We start from the raw sequence: 17,894 nt of genomic DNA, 5'->3' as shown, positions 1-17,894 counted from the left end.
ATAAATGCAAATAAAACAGAAAATAGAAAATAAGGTGATACCTTCACTGATTTTTAAAACACTTTTGATTAGCCTTCAGAGACCAGCACTTCCTTCCTCAGGTCAGGAGAGGATACCATAACAGCATTATGTTGTCCTGACCTGACCTGAGGCAGGAGGTTTTGTCCTCTGAAAGCTAATTGAAAAGGGTATTAGACTACTAGTAAAAAAGGCCCGTTTCTGACACAAATGAAACGGGCGCTAGCAAGGTTTTCCTCGGAGTGTGTATGTTTGGGAGAGTGTATGTGAGAGTGACTGTTTGAGAGTCAGAGTGAAAGTGTGATTGTGTGAGAGAGAGCGTGAGTCTGGGTGTGAGTGTGTTTGTGAGAGAGTGTGTGTGTGAGAATGAGAGTGTGTGCAAGTGTGTATGTGAGACACAGTGTGAGTGAGAGTGTGTGTGTGTGGGCGAGAGAGAGAGTGTGTGTGAGACACAGATTCTCTGTTTGAGTGAGTGTATGAGACCAAGCGAGTGTGTGAGTGACTGTGTGGCACATAGAGAGTGAATGTGATACAGTGTGAGACAGAGTGTGTGAGAGTGAGAGTCAGAAAGACATTGTATATGAGAGAGAGAGTGTGAGCCGTGCCCTCCCAATCCATGGCCATCTGTCCCCCTGCCCCCTCCATTCATCCTTTTCCAGCAATTCCCCTCTGTCCCTGAGCCCTGCCCTCCCAATCCATGGCCATCCATGTTTGTCTGTCACCTGCCCCCTCCATTCATCCCTATCCAGCATTTCCCCTCTCTGCCTGAGGCCTGCCCTGCAATCCATATCCATCCATGCCCATCTGTCCCCTCCATTCATCCCTATGCAGCAATTCCCCTCTCCCTGAGTCCTGCCCTTCCAATCCATGCCCATCCATGCTCCTCTGTCACCTGGCCCCTCCATTTTTCCCTATCCAGCATTTCCCCTCTCTGCCTGAGGCCTGCTCTGCAATCCATATCCATCCATGCCCATCTGTCCCCTCCATTCATCCCTATCCAGCAATTCCCCTCTCCCTGAGTCCTGCCCTTCCAATCCATGCCCATCCATGCTCATCTGTCACCTGGCCCCTCCATTTTTCCCTATCCAGCATTTCCCCTCTCTGCCTGAGGCCTGCTCTGCAATCCATATCCATCCATGCCCATCTGTCCCCTCCATTCATCCCTATCCAGCAATTCCCCTCTCCCTGAGTCCTGCCCTTGCAATCCATGCCCATCCATGCTCATCTGTCACCTGGCCCCTCCATTTTTCCCTATCCAGCAATTTCCCTCTCTCCCTGAGTCCTGCCCTTCCAATCAATGCCCATCCATGCTCCTCTGTCCCCTGCCGCCTCCATTCATCCTTTTCCAGCAAGTCCCCTCTCGCCCTTCCATGTCCCCCCCCCCCTCGCATCCATGCTACGCTCTCTCCCATGTCCCAGCCTGGCCCGCCCTCTTCTCCCCCCCCCCTCGCATCCATGCCCCCCCCCCTTCGCATCCTTGCCTCGCATCCATGCCCCCCCCCCTTCGCATCCATGCCCCCCCCCTTCGCATCCATGCATCCTTTTTTTTTTTTTTATTCTTTTTAACTTTACCTCCGTGGCGGTTCGTGCAGCGAAGCGTCAGGGAAGGAGGCGGCGCTCCCGACGTCTAGCTTTCCCTTCGCTGTGTTCCGCCTTGTTTTGAAGGCGGAACACAGCGAAGGGAAGGCTAGACGTCGGGAGCGCCGCCTCCTTCCCTGACGTTTCGCTTCCGGATTTGTTTGTTTTGTCGCGAGGGCGGGGCAGAGACGGCAGGCTGAACCCTTCAGCCTCAGCCTGGGAGTGACGTCAGATGGCTTCAAGGCTTCAGGCTTCAAGGCTTCAGGCTTCCGGCTTCAAGTTTCCGGCTTCACAGAACTCAGGCTTCCGGCTTCAAGTTTCCGGCTTCACAGAACGTTGGCTTCAGAACGTTCACGGTGCGTTTTATTATATTAGATTAAATAAAATATTTTCTGAAATGGCTGTGGGATTGAGGTGTGTCAGGGCGGAGCCATGTAGAGTGGGTGGAGCCAAGGCAGAGTGGGGCAGGGCTGGGGCATGTACTAAAATCTTCCTCTCAAAAATTGGGAGCCCTTGGCAGCTCTGCAACACGTCCCCTTGAGATTTAGACAGACTGCATATAAACTGCATAGAAAACTGTCTTGAAAATGTGTTTAGCAAAAATGACCATCTACCGCTTTGTGCTGCTTTTTGGACATTTTTCTGTTTTGAAAATGAGCCCCTCTATGCCTCAGATCTAATGCCAGCTCTGTCACTGACTATGTGTATGTGGCCTTAGGGTGAAACACTTTCTCCCTGTGCTTCATTTCTAATCCCAGCTATGTCACTGACTGTATGTGTGTGACCTTAGGGTAAACTCTTTCTCCCTTAACCCCCTTGTGAGTGTGACTGGCAACCGGCTACAGGATTTCACAGCCAGAGGCAGTTTGCAGTGCAAAACTCAAAGGAAACTTTAATAAAGAGTCTGTGATAGGGGAACAGACTTATTGTCTACTAATACAGACTCTTTCCAACCCTGGTCAGCAACCCCAATAGCATTCATAGAAAATGAAGCCACTCCTTTAACTTTGCAGTATTCTGTTCCTTCTCATGCAAACCTCTAAACTAGGGTCACTCCTTGCTTCCCTGGGACTCCCTCACAGGTATTGCAGCCCAGCCAACCCATAGGGAAAATTTCTTCACTTAGAGTCTTTCTGAACTCGGAATCTCTCTCCTGGAGTCCTCTTGCCTCAGGACCTCCCTGGGTCTACACTCTCTCAGGACATTTAACCTTTTTTCTCGCTAAGTCCCACCCTTTTGACTCAGGACTTGCTTTGGCAGTTTAGCGCCACCTGTTTTCAGACAGCTAAACAGCATCCTCATAGCTCCACCTGCTGTAAGGTGGTTTATCTGCACCTTCAGTGAGGGAGTACTCCTAGGGACACCTGCCGTTATGCTACTCACTCCCTCACACCCCTATTCACCTGTTTAGTACCACAATATATAACTCCCTAATCCCTTATTTGTCCTGTTTATCTGTTTTAATAGATTGTAAGCTCTATTTATTTACTTATTAAGATTTATTTACCACCTCTTTGAAGGAATTCACTCAAGGTAGTATACAGTAAGAATAAATCAAACAAGCAACAGGTAATTACAGCAGTAAAATATTCAAATAACAATACAAAGTATGGTATAATATACTTACAATATCAACACAATACATAATAGAACATTTTAATTGACAGTGAAGGGTATAAGCAAAGATGGAACATATAGATAGGTAAGAGAGTAAGAAGAGTTAGAAAGTAAGTAGACTAAATTAAAGAAAGGTGCACATGAGGTCAGAGAGACAGTTAAATATTATCTTAGCTAGGGTAGGAGTAGATAAACATGTCCTGCTGCAGTATGTGCAATCTGTGTCATTGAACTGGGACTGTCTCATATGTGTTTAGTGTACAGTGCTGTGTACGTCTAGTAGCACTATAGAAATGATTAGTAGTCGCAATCTCCCTTTTGTGCTTCAGTTCTAATCCCAGTTCTGTCACTGACACTGTATGTTTGACCTCTCATGAGTCACTTTAAGGCCCTTTTTAAATAGGTTGTGGATATGTGAATTGAGACGCCCATGTTGGGAACTGCTCAGTGCCACCCTATATTTTACACAAGGCTCTGCCAAACACAGAGCCTTTTTTTTTAATGGCCTAGAAGGATTCTGAGAAATACATGGGATTTTGCCAGCACATCTTGCAGAAGTAGTGATGTAAAAATAAAATGTGAAGAATGTCCAAAGCTCTTTAATTTGAATTGCTGCAGCCAGTAATATCACAGGTTACTAGATGCAGCACTGAGATAGAGAGCCCCAAGTCAGGCCCACTGCCTGTGAAAGGGGTAGGTGGGCAGATCTGGTTCCTTTGTCCTCCCTCCCATGACCTAGGAACACCTCACCCTTCTTCCCCCAGTATTCTCAAACTTCTATCCTCCCTCTGACTCCCCAAACTCCTTTTCCCCACCCCCTTTGCATTATAAAATGGTGTGTGATTGCTGTGTCAGTCCTTTTTAATAGTTAATAAAAAGAACAACAAGAATAATAGAAAATCAGGTTATACCTTTGTATTGAATTAGCTTAATACATTTTTTATACCTTTTTAAGAGGATGAGGGGAGGGAGGCTTTAGCCCCTGAAAACTAGTAAAGAAATTTATTAAGCTGCTCCAATAATAATAATAATAATAATAATAAAAAGTATCATATTTTTTTTCTTTTTCTGTTTTATTTTTATTTATGAACTTTATAAAATGGGAAGTGTGTGTTTATTTTTGAGCAATTTCCCCAGCTCTCCCCTTTTCAAATTCTGCACCCTGGTGGATATACACCTGCAAATAATGCCTTTCTAAAATTGCTGTTTAAATTTGTTTGTGATCCAGACATGTAAATGTCATTTACATGTCTAGATGCTTCTAAAATGGCCTTCTCTGTCTCCTTGTGTATCAGCTTTAGTCCACAGCTGTGCTGCTGACTCTGTATGACCTGGACAGGTAGCTTCATGTCCCTGTATCACCCCTGTTTTTATTTTTCAGTTGCTCCTAAAAAGGTAGAGATTGAAGGTTCATATAACCGTGTGAAAAAGGAAGGAGAATATGTGAATCTGAGGTGCTTAGTCAATGCCAGCAATCCAAAGGTAACAGAATACACCTGGTACAAAAACGACAGCATTTATCATCACAGCCATGATGATTGTGAGCTTATATTTGAGAAGATCCAAAGCGCAGACGCTGGGCATTATCAATGTGAAGCTCAAAATGAGATCGGCAAGACAAGATCCAATAGTGTCTTTGTGGACGTGCAGTGTGAGTATCCACACCAAAAGTATTACATCTAATAATGCCAGGGTTTTCACCAAATGAAGGTGAAAAATGGAGCCAACAGGGGAACTACTAGAGTTGAAACAGCTTTTGAACAAATTGTAGAATACTTTAGATTCATCCAGTTCCTTACCACAGCCCCCTAAACTGCTCTTCACAGGTTGTGTCACAGGCTGTATTACCCTGCCATGGTAAATGATTATTTATTTATTAGATTTATTTACCGTGTTTTTGAAGGAATTCACGCAAGGCAGTGTGCAGCAAGAATAAGTCAAACGATTATGTAACATACTTTCTGTTAGGTGGTGCTGATGGTGACCCTTGAGGTCTTACATATTTTTTTTAAATGTGTCTGTAGTTATAACTCAAATACTTCTCTCTTCTCCCCACAGCACAGAAAGGGTCCACAATGGGAACAAAGACAAAATGCTCACTCTCCCTCAGGCTAGGATCTTCCCACTCATGCAGGAAAATGCTGGAGTCCATGAGCGTTTTATATAAAAATCTCCATCTATTGGTCACTCCCTGGACAAACAAAAATATATAATAGCAGACAAATAAACAACAACAACCAAGCATACAAGCCACAAAATATAAATAGTGACTAAAAGTGTCCAGCTTGCTCACTGTTCAAGTGTTCTCACCCTGTCTCCCTAGCATCTCTCCTCCAGCGGTTTCCTTGTTTCTAAAGGGTGCTATACCCACCTCATTCATGTTTCTTTTCCCAACAACCTTGGACAGGTACTGGTATCACACAGACTTTTCTCCTCAGCGTGGTTAAGTCCCATGATGGACCCTGTCACATCTCCTCCTCAGTGCAATTAAGAAACAACCACACAGAATGATCGCTTTCTCTCTCCTGTAGGGATTCATTCACCTCACAGTTTGTGACACCATACTACAGCAAGGATAGCAAGATTAACCCAGTACTCAGGACCCACTCCTTTCTCCACACTAGGTTATCTGATTGGACTCTTCACTCATTTCGGTTCTATCTCCCCTCTCTTCTAGGACTGGAACGCTGCAGCCTATGCCTTTCTTCTTTCTGGGATCTCCTTTGATGACCCCAGTTGCCCATGTGGCGTTTAATTAAGTTGTATTGGGCTTAGTTCTTACACCTTCCTCTGTGTGTGTGGTGGGGGGGGGGGGGGAGGGGGAGGAGAAGGGAATTTACCATGAGGCATTTCCTTTTCCCTTGATCTCCTGTGGATGAAGACATTAAGTCCTAACTTATTTTTTTTTTTGTTACATTTGTACCCCGCGCTTTCCCACTCATGGCAGGCTCAATGCAGCTTACATCGGGCAATGGAGGGTTAAGTGATTTGCCCAGAGTCGCAAGGAGCTGCCTGTGCCTGGGGAATCGAACTCAGTTCCTCAGTGGTCCAAAGTCCACCACCCTAGCCACTAGGCCACTTCTCCACTCCAAATCTAAGAAACATCTATTGCCATGGTGTGAAAGACTAGCTGTCTCCTCATTACCACGCTGGAGCAGGAAATCAGAATGTTCTTCCTATATATCTGCAACCCTGGGTTTGTGTTTTGTCACCTAAGCAGTTGTCTAGTGCATTCCTGTATTGCTGGACGTAAACAGAACTTATTTGTTATCAGGACCAGGTCCAGGACTGGAATAATCCAATAGGCTAAATAAACAGTTTATCAGACTTTTATTTGATCCACTTAATAACTCAATCAACTCCAAATTTTGGGGCTGATTCAAAAATTCCCTTTTATTATTTGTAGCATTTGTATCCCACATTTTCCCACCCATTTGCAGGCTCAATGTGGCTTACATTATGCCGTAATGGTGATCGCCACTTCCGGGTCGAGAATTACAAATGATGTTACATTTAGGTGCATGCATGATAAAATATGATACAATATGGTATTGCATAGAGGTTCCTGAGTGATAGAGGTAATTATAGCATAAGTTGGATAGTCAACTACTGATTCTTCTGTAATACTAAATGTCTGGTTTTTTATATATTTCCACTATCCATGATGTATTGTAAGCCACATTGAGCCTGCAAAGAGGTGGGAAAATGTGGGATACAAATGCAATAAATAAATAAATAAATAAAAAACTATAGAGAGTTCATTTCTGACATAAGAAATAAAGTGATAGTGCGTATTGCAAATTTTTCATTAGTAGCCATTTGGTTATCAGTCAGGTGTGTGGGTACGGTTTTGTCTAGTTCATTTAAAGTCTGTGGTTAGGATGGAACGTTGTGGTATGCCTTCTTGAATAGGTTGGTTTTCAGCAGTTTTCGGAGGATTGTTAGGTCATGCATTGTTTTTATGGCCTTTGGTAGTGCATTCCATAGTTGCGTGGATATGTAGGAGAAGCTAGATGCATATGTAGACTTATATTTTAGTCCCTTGCAGCTGGGGTAGTGGAGATTCAGGAATGTATGGGCTAATCTGTTTGTGTTCATAGTTGGCAGGTCTATGAGGTTTGACATATAGATCGGGGCTTCACCATGAACGATTTTGTGGACCAGGGTGCAAACTTTGAACGCAATTCGTTCTTTTAGTGGGAGCCAGTGAAGTTTTTCTCTTAGGGGTTTAGCACTTTCGTATTTCGTTTTTCCAAATATGAGTCTGGCTACTGTATTTTGGGCAGTCTGAAGCTTCTTAAGGATTTGTTCTTTGCAACCTGCATAGATGGCATTGCAGTAATCTAGGTGGCTTAGCACCATTGATTGTACCAGGCTGCGGAATATTTCCCTTGGGAAGAAAGGTTTGATTCTTTTTAGTTTCCACGTTGAGTGGAACATTTTCTTTGCTGTGTTTTTCGCATGGCTTTCGAGTGTGAGATTCCGGTCAATTGTAACTCCAAGAATTTTCAGACTATCTGAGATATGAAGGGTGTAATCTGAGGTATTTATGGTGGTGAGTTTGTTCATGTTGTATTGTGAGGAGAGAATAAGACATTGTGTCTTTTCTGCGTTTAGCTTTAGTTGGAATGCATCTGCCCATGAGTTCATTATTTGGAGACTGTGTTTGATTTCATTTGTGATTTCGGTTAGATCGTGTTTGAACGGGATGTAGATTGTGACATCGTCTGCATAGATGTACGGGTTGAGTCCTTGGTTGGATAACGTCTTAACTAATGGTGTCATCATTAAGTTGAAAAGGGTTGGTGAGAGTGGTGATCCTTGTGGCACTCCGCATTCTGGTTTCCATTGTGATGATGCTTTTGAGTTTGATATCACTTGATATGTTCTTGTGGTTAGGAAGCCGTCAAACCATTTGAGTACATTTCCTCCAACCCTGAAGTACTGTAGGATGTTCGATAGTATTTGGTGACTGACCATATAGAACGCGCTGGACATGTCAAACTGTAGGAGAAGCACATTATTTCTGGTTGCAATTGTTTGTTTGAATTTGGCTAGGAGAGTGACTAGCACTGTTTCAGTACTGTGGTTAGATTGAAATCCTGACTGTGGGTAGAGATCCAAGATGGCACCGCTCTGTTAGGACGCTCCGAACCACGCTCTGAAGATGCCGAAGTGTAGGGGTAGAATAGTGGGCAGAGCTTCCCCACCTCAACCCCCTTTACTGGATCCAATTGACCAATTTTTGAGGCCATGGAACGCCACCGGTAGGGAACGTCGGCGAAAGGGAGATTTTGGCTTCCCCCGGTCTTGAAACAACTTTGAGACCCGCAGCGCGAACTCCACCTCCCCAACCCCTCAGCGCAAGTTCCTTCCTCTTTGACCCGACAGGGTCCCCCTTGGAAGAAGGCACGGACCCAGGAGAACGCCGGGGAGAAGCGTCAATTCTATCTGAGGAGGGAATGGAGGGCAGTTAGCCCATAGAGCCGGTGGGGAATGAAGGGAGAGAAACTGAGAGCCAAAGTGAGGATCGAAAGCAGTCTTCAGCAAGGTTTGAACTTCCTAAAGAGTTAGCAGTAATACCAAAAGAGGTGACCCTAGACGTTTTGTGGGACTTAATGTCTAACCTGGGACAGCTTTTTCTTAAACAAGTTAATGAGGTTTTACCAAAAGTAAAGCGTATTGAAATGGAATTGCAAAAAAAGGAAGAAGAGACTAAAGTTTTGAATGAAAAAGTAGAAAAACTTGATCAAAGGGTTATGAAGTTGGAAACAATACAAACTACGATCTTAAAAGATGTGACAAATATCAGGCAAAAAATGGAAATATTTGATAACTTTACTAAAAATCATAACCTGATATTTGTCAACTTTCCTAGGCTACCAAATGTTCTTCCCTTGGATATGCTGAAACGTTATTTCTCTGACGTTTTGAATATCATGGAAAAGGATTTTACACCCTTTTCACAAGTATATTATGTCCCAGGAAAAAATTTGAATCAAGAAATTGAAAAACCAATAGATGTCTCTCTTTTGCTTGAGACCTCTGACTCTGACTTGGCGACGGCCGCTACTATGGTGGCAACTGTCGCATTGATGCCTGATAAGAACTGGATTTTCTGTCTGTTTTTCCGAAACAAAGAGAAACCCCTTTTGGGTTTCAGAATAATGTTATTTCCTGATGTCTCTAAGGAGACAAGAAGACGGAGGAAACAATTTTTGCTCCTTAAGCCGGAGGTTTTGCACTTGGGGGGTACCTTCTTTTTAAGGTACCCCTGCAAGTGCATAATAAGGCTTGGGGGTAAAAAATATATGTTTACTGAACCTGTTCACGTTTCAACACTGATAGCCTCAGTTAAAATGGAGAAGCATTAAAAGAAGATGATGTACAATTTCTTAACAGAGAAAGAATTGTCGTTTAATTAGTTCCTGTGTTATATTTCTCCCCTAGATTATTTAATCTTGGATCTCCATTTATGGACTTGAGAGTCATAAGGTTCCCTACTATTGACTCTTTCCCAACCAAGATGTTCCTTGTAAATATTGTTTAAATGAATAAATAATAAATAAAAAAAATGAAATCCTGACTGTGATTCATGTAGTATTGTGAATTTGTTTAAGTAATCAGTAAGTTGTTTGGTTACCATGCTTTCCATCAGCTTGACTACCATAGGTATGGACGCTACTGGGCAGTAGTTGGTTGTGTCATTTAATTTTTTCTTTAAGTCTTTGGGTATAGGGGTGAGCAGTATATTTCCTTTGTCCTTGGGGAAAAGACCATGTTGTAGCATGTAGTTCAGATATGATGTGAGGTCTGTTATGTAGCGATTGGGGGCGTATTTTATTAAGTTATTGGGGCATCAGAATCGGAGGCCCGGTTCTCAAATGGTTTAAAGGATTCCTCACCACTAGATCCTACCAAGTTATAACGAATACTGCCAGATCACCGCCTTGGACACCGGAATGTGGAGTCCCTCAAGGATCCCCCCTTTCACCTACAATCTTCAACCTAATGATGATACCACTAGCCAAACTCTTGGCCAATCAAAACCTTAACCCCTACATATATGCCGATGACATCACAATCTACATCCCGTTTAAGAGTGACTTAAACGAAATAACCAACGAGATCAACCAGAGCTTCCAGATCATGCACTCATGGGTGGACTCATTCCGGTTAAAGCTCAACGTAGAAAATACCCAATGCCTAGTTCTCACCTCCCAATACAACACAAACAACTACTCCACTATAATCACACCTCACTGCACACTTCCTATCTCAGAAAACCTGAAAATTCTTGGAGTCACCATTGATCGAAACCTCACACTCGATACCCATGTGAAGAACACAACAAAAAAAATGTTCCAATCGATGTGGAAACTCAAAAGAATTAAACCTTTTTTCCCAAGAAACGTCTTTCGCACCCTGGTACAGTCACTAGTAATAAGCCACTTGGACTACTGCAACGCTCTGTACGCAGGCTGTAAAGAACAGACCATTAAAAAACTCCAAACAACCCAAAACACGGCAGCCAGACTCATCTTTGGAAAACCTAAATATGAAAGTGCGAAGCCCCTAAGAGAGAAACTACATTGGCTTCTGCTCAAGGAACGTATTGAGTTCAAGATCTGCACAATCGTGCACAAGATCATTCACGCAGATGCCCCACTCTATATGCTAAACCTAGTGGACCTACCGCCCAGAAACGCCAAAAGATCGGCCCGCAAATTCCTCAATCTGAATTTCCCCAGCTGCAAAGGAGTGAAATACAAACAGGCTTATGCTACGACCTTTGCATACAAAAGCACACAGTTTTGGAATGCATTACCCAAGGCCCTGAAAACCATGAACAATCTAACCAGCTTCCGCAAAGCTCTGAAAACACACCTCTTTAACAAAGCTTACAAAAGTCACCCTCAATGATACAAATCATCCCCCAAACCACCCAAGCACACCTAAAACACTCCTCACACAACCTACCCAACATCCGCCCATCTAAATCCTCTTTTACCTCAGCTTATGATCAACTGTATTTAAATCATGAACTGACTTTATCATAACCTTACTCTGTAAGCCACATTGAGCCTGCAAAAAGGTGGGATAATGTGGGGTACAAATGCAATTAAAAATATATATATATATCCAGTTTACAGTGGGATTTGGCGAATTTATTGAATGCTTGAGTGATGGTTTCATAGGTTAAGAGATTGAAGTTTGTCCAGATTCCATCTGCTGGGTATTCATCGGGAGTTGGGTCCAGGCAGTCCATGAATTTTTCGTGATCAGTGGTATTGAGTGGTAGCGTTGCTCGTAGTTTTATAATTTTCTCATTAAAGTATTTGGCAAGGTTTTCTGCTGATGGGGTGTCTTTGCTGGTTGTGGTAACCGGAGTGGTGTCTAATAATTTATTCACAAGTTGGTAGAGTTTGTGTGCGTCTTTGTAGTCTGGTCCTATTTTGGTTTTTTAGTATGCTCTTTTGGTTTGTCTTATTGTATATTTGTATTTTCTTTGCATTTGTTTCCATGCGTTCAGTGTATGATCATTTTTCATTTTTTTCCATGCTCGTTGAAATCTCCTGACTTGTGTTTTTATTGTTTTCAGTTCTTCGTTGAACCAAGGTATTGAGATTTGTTGTCGTGTGGTTCTTGTTTGTAATGGTGCGATTTTGTCTAGTGTGTTCCTGCACCTGTCGTCCCACTTTAGTAGATAATGTATGGAGTCTGTTAGTATTTTCCATTCGTTAGTGTAGATCCGTTGCCAAAATGTTACAGGGTCAATTTGTCCTCTTGTGGTGTAGGTTGTGCGTTCTTGCTTAAGGTATGTGCCTTTTTTCCTCCATTGTAGTGTTAGATTTAGTTTGTAGTGATCTGACCATGGTTTTTGTAGTGATCTGACCATGATATGTCTGTCCATTTTGCATCTGTTAGTATAAGGTTTAAGTCTGGGGATAGTTTGTGAGAGATGAGATCAATTGTGTGGCCTTTGATATGAGTAGCTTGCATTTTAGGCCAGCTAAGGTCCCATAACTGGAGGAAGTCCTTGCATTCATGTGCATTGGTTGCGTTGTTGTCATCTAAGTGTACGTTTATGTCCCCTATAATGAGTAGGTTGGAGTTCGCTACACAGGTATTCGATCTGATATCCATGAAGTGTGGTTGGCATTCTTACCAATTACCTGGTGGTCTATAGAACAAGACAATGTTTAGGTTGTCCAGCAGAATAGTGTGATTAATTCTAACTGAGGCAATTTCAAGTTTTGGTGTTATAGACTCGGCTGTTGTTGTTGCAGTGAAGTGAGATCTATATATTAGTGCTAAGCCTCCTCCTCTTTTTTCTTTCCTTGTCCAGTGAGTGATTTTGTAGCCTAGGGGACATAGTTCCAAAATTATGGGGTCCTTGAGGTCGTGGATCCAGGTTTCGCTGATGATTAGAAGATCGAGGTTGTCTGCTGTGATCCAATCTGTCATGGTTATTGTTTTGTTGACTACTGATCTGGCATTTATGTAACCTACCTGAATTTTTTGGTAGGAGTCTGTGTTTGATGTTGTGTGGATTTTTATTAGCTGTCATTCTTTTATTTTAGTAGGGTCTTTATTTCCTTTCTGTTGTGGTTGTCCGCGTTTTGGTGATTTTCTGTAGATTTGACTATTGTCTATGTGAGAGGGTGTATTGTGTTCAGTTAGTCTTTGGTGTGTGTGTGGCATGGGTGTCATGTTATTGTCCGTGGTAGACTGACCTTGCTTGATGCATCTCAGGATGCATCAGTCGAAGATGGCGATGCCAGAGGCAGGAGCAAATGGGCTTTGCTCCTGCTGTCCTTAACATACAACTTGGAATGGGATCTGGAGTCCTGGGAGGAGGGTGAGTTGGGAGCTCCACTAGATACCAGACTTGTCTTTTTAAAGTGGTGGGGAGGGGAGGAATATGCTAGGCACTAGGGAATTTTTTTTATTAAGCTGGAGGGCAGGGGGGAGTCATGTCACTAGATACCAGCCAGCTGATATTCAGCTGGCGACAATCAATGGTTTTTTTAAAATACTGACTGTTGCTGGCTATATTAGCCCCCAATATTCAGTGTTGGGCCATATCTGGGCACTGGCACTGAATATTGGGGTCTAAATGTCATGGGATTGGTTTCTGGAGCCTATGCAGGTCAGCCAGGATCCACATAATACAGTTATATGGCCACAACTGAATATCAGCTGGGACCCGCATAACTATTTTTGGCTCTGAAAGCTCCCCCAATCTCCTTCTTGGCTTCTCAAAAAGTCCCCCATGCTACCCCCTCCCCACAGCCCACAATACCTAAAGCCCCTCCCCTTCCCCTGGAACAAGAACCCCCAACCCCCCCCCCCCCCCCCCCCAGATCTAGGTAGACACCCCCGACCTACCTGAAGTCCCTGGTGGTCTGTGGCGGATCATTGTGGGCAGGAGTGAAGCCCTCACTCCTGCCCCTTGGGGCGGCCTTTGCAAATGGCTGCCACAACCTCTCACAGCAGCTTGCAGTACTACACAAAGTACTGCAAGCTGCCATGAGAGGTCATTGGTAGCCATTTGGATTGGGCCTGCTGCAAGGAGCAGGAGCAAAGGGGCTTCACTCTTGCCCCCTTTGACCCCTACAGACCAACAGGCAGTGGCAATCCTAGATTGGCTGCCACCCGGGGCGGATCGCCGCTGCGCACCCCCCCCCCCGGGTGCAGCGGCAACCATCCCCCCCAAGGCCCCAGGTGCAATGACACCCCCCTCTCCGGCGCATCAAGCCCCCTCCCCCCCCGGGTGCATTCTTGGCTGCTGGAGGGTGCAGAGAGCAGCCGCATGCCTGTCGGCTCCACTGGCTCCCTGCTCCCTCTGCCCCGGAACAGGAAGTAACCTGTTCTGGGGCAGAGGGGGCAGAGGGAGCAGGGAACCAGCGGAGCCGACAGGCACACGGCTGCTCTCTGCACCCTCCAGCAACGTACACCCAGGGTGGACCGCCCCCACTGCCCCGCCCTTGCTACGCCACTGCCAACAGGGACTTCAGGTAGGTTTGGGGCGTTGGGAGTGGGAGGCCTTCATTGCAGGGGGGAAGGAAGGGGCTTTAGGTATTAGACTGGGGGAGGGGGAGGAGGGAGGGAGGTCTCTTTGGGAGGCCAGGAAGGGGATCAGGAGGCTTTCAGGGTCAATAATAGTTTTGCAGGTACTGGCCAATATTCAGTACCGTGATCCCATAGCTAAGTGGGTTAATTTAGCACAGCTGAATATTGCTGGCACCTGCATAACTCCGGGGCTTCTCTCTGACGCCGCCCCCAGTACTGCCCCTGACCTACCCACTTGTTTTCTCAGGGTCAGGAGCAATATTCAATGGCCCTGCTCACTTTAGTGTCGCTGAATATCGGAGGAGTAGACAGTGATAGGCAATTTAAGCAGGTACGAGCCTCTCCTGCCTGTTTAAATCACTTTGAATATCGGCCGGAATTGATTTAATTTTGTTTTAGTCGGGGAAAGAGGGGAGGGTGATTGAGGGAGCCACAAGACTACCAAGGAAAATAGTTTGAACAGTGTGTTGGGGGAATCAGGTCATCAGGTTGGGTCCTTGGAAAGGGGAGGGAGGAAGGCCACTAGACCAATTGGAGGACAATGCAAGGTATCCACTGTAGGGTGGTTAGGTTGGGACAGAGAGGAGGTGCCGGTAGGCACCCACTCCTCTCAACTAACCCTTCTACGCTGCCCTGGACCCTGACACAAATTTTCCTTAAATTAGCCACACATCAAAATCTTTTTTTTTTAAAGACTCAAAATTGCAAATCCACTGCATTTGCATTTATTTTAATACGGTGTGCAGTCAGGATTTCCGCATGAGTTAATACTCATGCAGAATCCCTTTCTGCATTGCTATCCTGCAGTAAAACACTGTTAAACCTGCAGTAACCATGTGGGAAGCTTTCTGCATCAGTCCCTTTGTGTTCTGAACCAAAGCTGTACTAAGTCACACAAAAGGAAAATCACAATATCTCAGAGGTAACAAAATGGATTTGCAACAGTAGCAAAGATATTTGCAAAGTCTCTTAAATAAGTTTCACATTTATTTAGAACTTTCTACCCCGCTCATCAAGCAAATGTCTGAGCAACGTACAATCTAAAATGATCTAAAGTGATGCAAAATGGCCACACCTAGCCAAGCTCCTTGTTGATCTCCAGCACCTCAAGGAACTCCGGCGGCTCCCATCCGCTCACGACTGGCAATTTGGCTGCCCATCAATGGAGCCTGTGAAGAGGACTGCTGAGCAGCGAACAAGAGGCAATGGGGCACCCAGGGGAGCTTTTCACCGGGCTCCAGCACCGCATGGAGCTCCAGCAGCCCTCCAGAGAAGCTCCTCATTAAGATCCAGCACTGCAAGGAGATCCGATGGCCCTCCACCTTACCTGTGATGGGAAATTGGGCTGGGCCGGCTGCTCACTGCCGAGCGGAGAGTCAGAGGTGCAGAGACTCCTGAAAATGCTCTCTGAGGGGCTCCAGTGCCTCGTGGAGCTCTGGAAGCTCCCCACTAGCAAATGACCAGCAGGCTGGCTGCCCATCGCCGGAGTCTGTGCAGAGGACTGCCGAATGGAGAGCAGAAGGAGAGAGGACATTGAGGGGAGCTTCCGCTGGGATCTGGCAGCCCCCACCTACCCGCGAACCGAGGCCTGGCTGCTATTGCCGGAACCAGCATGGAGGACCACCAAGCAGGGTTGTTGGAAGCACTAAGCCCCCCCCCCCCCCACCGGAGAACGCCACATCAAGGGCAATGAGCCCGATTACCCCAAGAGGAGAAGTGGACTGGTGTGCCGGAGAGGTGAACAGCATGGGGGAACAATCAGCTGCCTACAGATGCGGTACCAGTGAGAAACGGAAGCAGCAGAAGAACACTGTGGCCACAGAGAGAACAGCGGATGAGGACAAGTGACCTTGACTCAATCGGAGGAGAAATCAGCACATGGCAGTGAATGAGCTCCCAGAATCCAGGCAACAATAGAGTGGAGATGGACACCAATGGTATCAACACCGGAGAACCGAGGAGGGGAAAACACTCACAAGATCTACAAGAAACTGAGCAGGAGGACCACTCCAGCACATGAGGGAGACAGACGGTACCAGCAAGAGGCAGAATGGACAGACCAGCTCGGCACCAACAGCACATAGTTCCCTAACCACACATCCTTCACTCTCTCACATGCGCACACACACGCACGCGCGCACACACACACACACACACACACACAAAATCTCTTACCTGCGAACTAACTTGGTTGGATAACAAACAAACACTGAAAACAACCCCAAAATGGCCAACATAAAGACATGGGTTCTCTACTACATGATAATAATATGGATAATAGGGCTAAAAGCCACTACCCCAAATGAATGGAATAAAATCCCTGTACGCATCTCGACCAGAGAACACCCCATCAGCAATTGGAACAACCTAATTACAACCATCACAACAAATCAAAAGCCACAGCAACAACCAACAACAAAAAGACAAGCCTGAATAATAACCAACACAACCACAATCTCAAAAAGATAAATCACACAGACAACTACCAACATCAAATATGACACCTATATCCCAATAACCACTGGATACATAAATGCAAGATCGGCAGTCAACAAGACAACAATAATCAGAGACTGAATAGAAACAGAACAACTAGGACTACTGTTCATAACGGAAACATGGTTACGTCTCAAAGACGACCCAGCACTGCTCAACATATGCCCACCAGGATACAAAACAATACACATCAACAGAAATAAAAGGAGGAGGAATCGCACCAACATACATGCATAGCCTCCTTCACAGTTGAACTCATCACAAAACACACATCCTCAGTAATCAAAATCCTGGCATGCAAAATTGTGGATACCACACTAAACAGTCAACTATGTGTCATTCTGTTCTACTGCCCTCCAGGAAGTTGGCTCGATGCCTAGGAGGATTTCCGTGATTTCGTATCAAACATCTGTACAAACCAGTGAGAGGTCCTACTACTAGGAGATATTGATCTACACCTAGAAAAATCCAACACCAGAAGTCTAATGGATTTCCTAAACCAATGAAAATTTAAAACAACACAAGCTACATCATCACACACCTCAAGGCACCTACTAGACATACTAGTCCAGTGGCTCTCAGACAACAACAACCGCATATTAGAAAATCACAGATGGGAAGTAGTAATATGGTCAGAACATAGCAAACTCACATTTACACTACAATGCGCAAAGAACAGAACAAAAAGAAAACCTAGTTTATCACAAACCTTCACAACCAGAGGAAAGGTGAACAATCAAACCTTCTAGACAACAGTGTTGGACAAATACAGCAATATACCATCCAACAACATCCACTTCATGAGAAATTGGGACATAGTAAGCAAAAACACATTGAACAAAATAGCACCACTCAAAACGAAAACAAAAAACAACCATGACCCTTGTTTAATGATGAGTTACTACAAATTTAAAAAAACCTATGTAGGAAACTAGAAAGAAAATGGACCAAAAACAAAACAGAAACAAATAAAACCATATAGAGGAGAATCATAAGAACATAAAACAACACCAGGAACCAGGAACAGATAAATACAAAAAAAAAAATTTGAACTTATGAATAGCATATTGAAAACCACAAGCATACTAGCATCGACTGAAACACCACCT

General features: G+C 44.6%; 1 protein-coding gene across 6 annotated transcripts in view; it reads left to right on the top strand.

Annotated features, from left to right (window-relative positions):
- The window catches only part of CD22 (CD22 molecule), a 244,243-nt gene that overhangs the window by 163,506 nt on the left and 62,843 nt on the right, over positions 1-17,894 (top strand). For all 6 annotated transcript variants that reach the window (XM_030213545.1, XM_030213548.1, XM_030213547.1 and 3 more), the window contains one exon: positions 4,595-4,864. In XM_030213545.1, the coding sequence (XP_030069405.1) occupies positions 4,595-4,864 (270 nt within the window). The remainder of the gene's footprint in view (positions 1-4,594; positions 4,865-17,894) is intronic.

The sequence above is a fragment of the Microcaecilia unicolor genome, chromosome 8, assembly GCF_901765095.1.
Source record: "Microcaecilia unicolor chromosome 8, aMicUni1.1, whole genome shotgun sequence".
NCBI lineage: Eukaryota > Metazoa > Chordata > Amphibia > Gymnophiona > Siphonopidae > Microcaecilia > Microcaecilia unicolor.
This window is presented reverse-complemented; position numbering and strand designations above follow the sequence as displayed.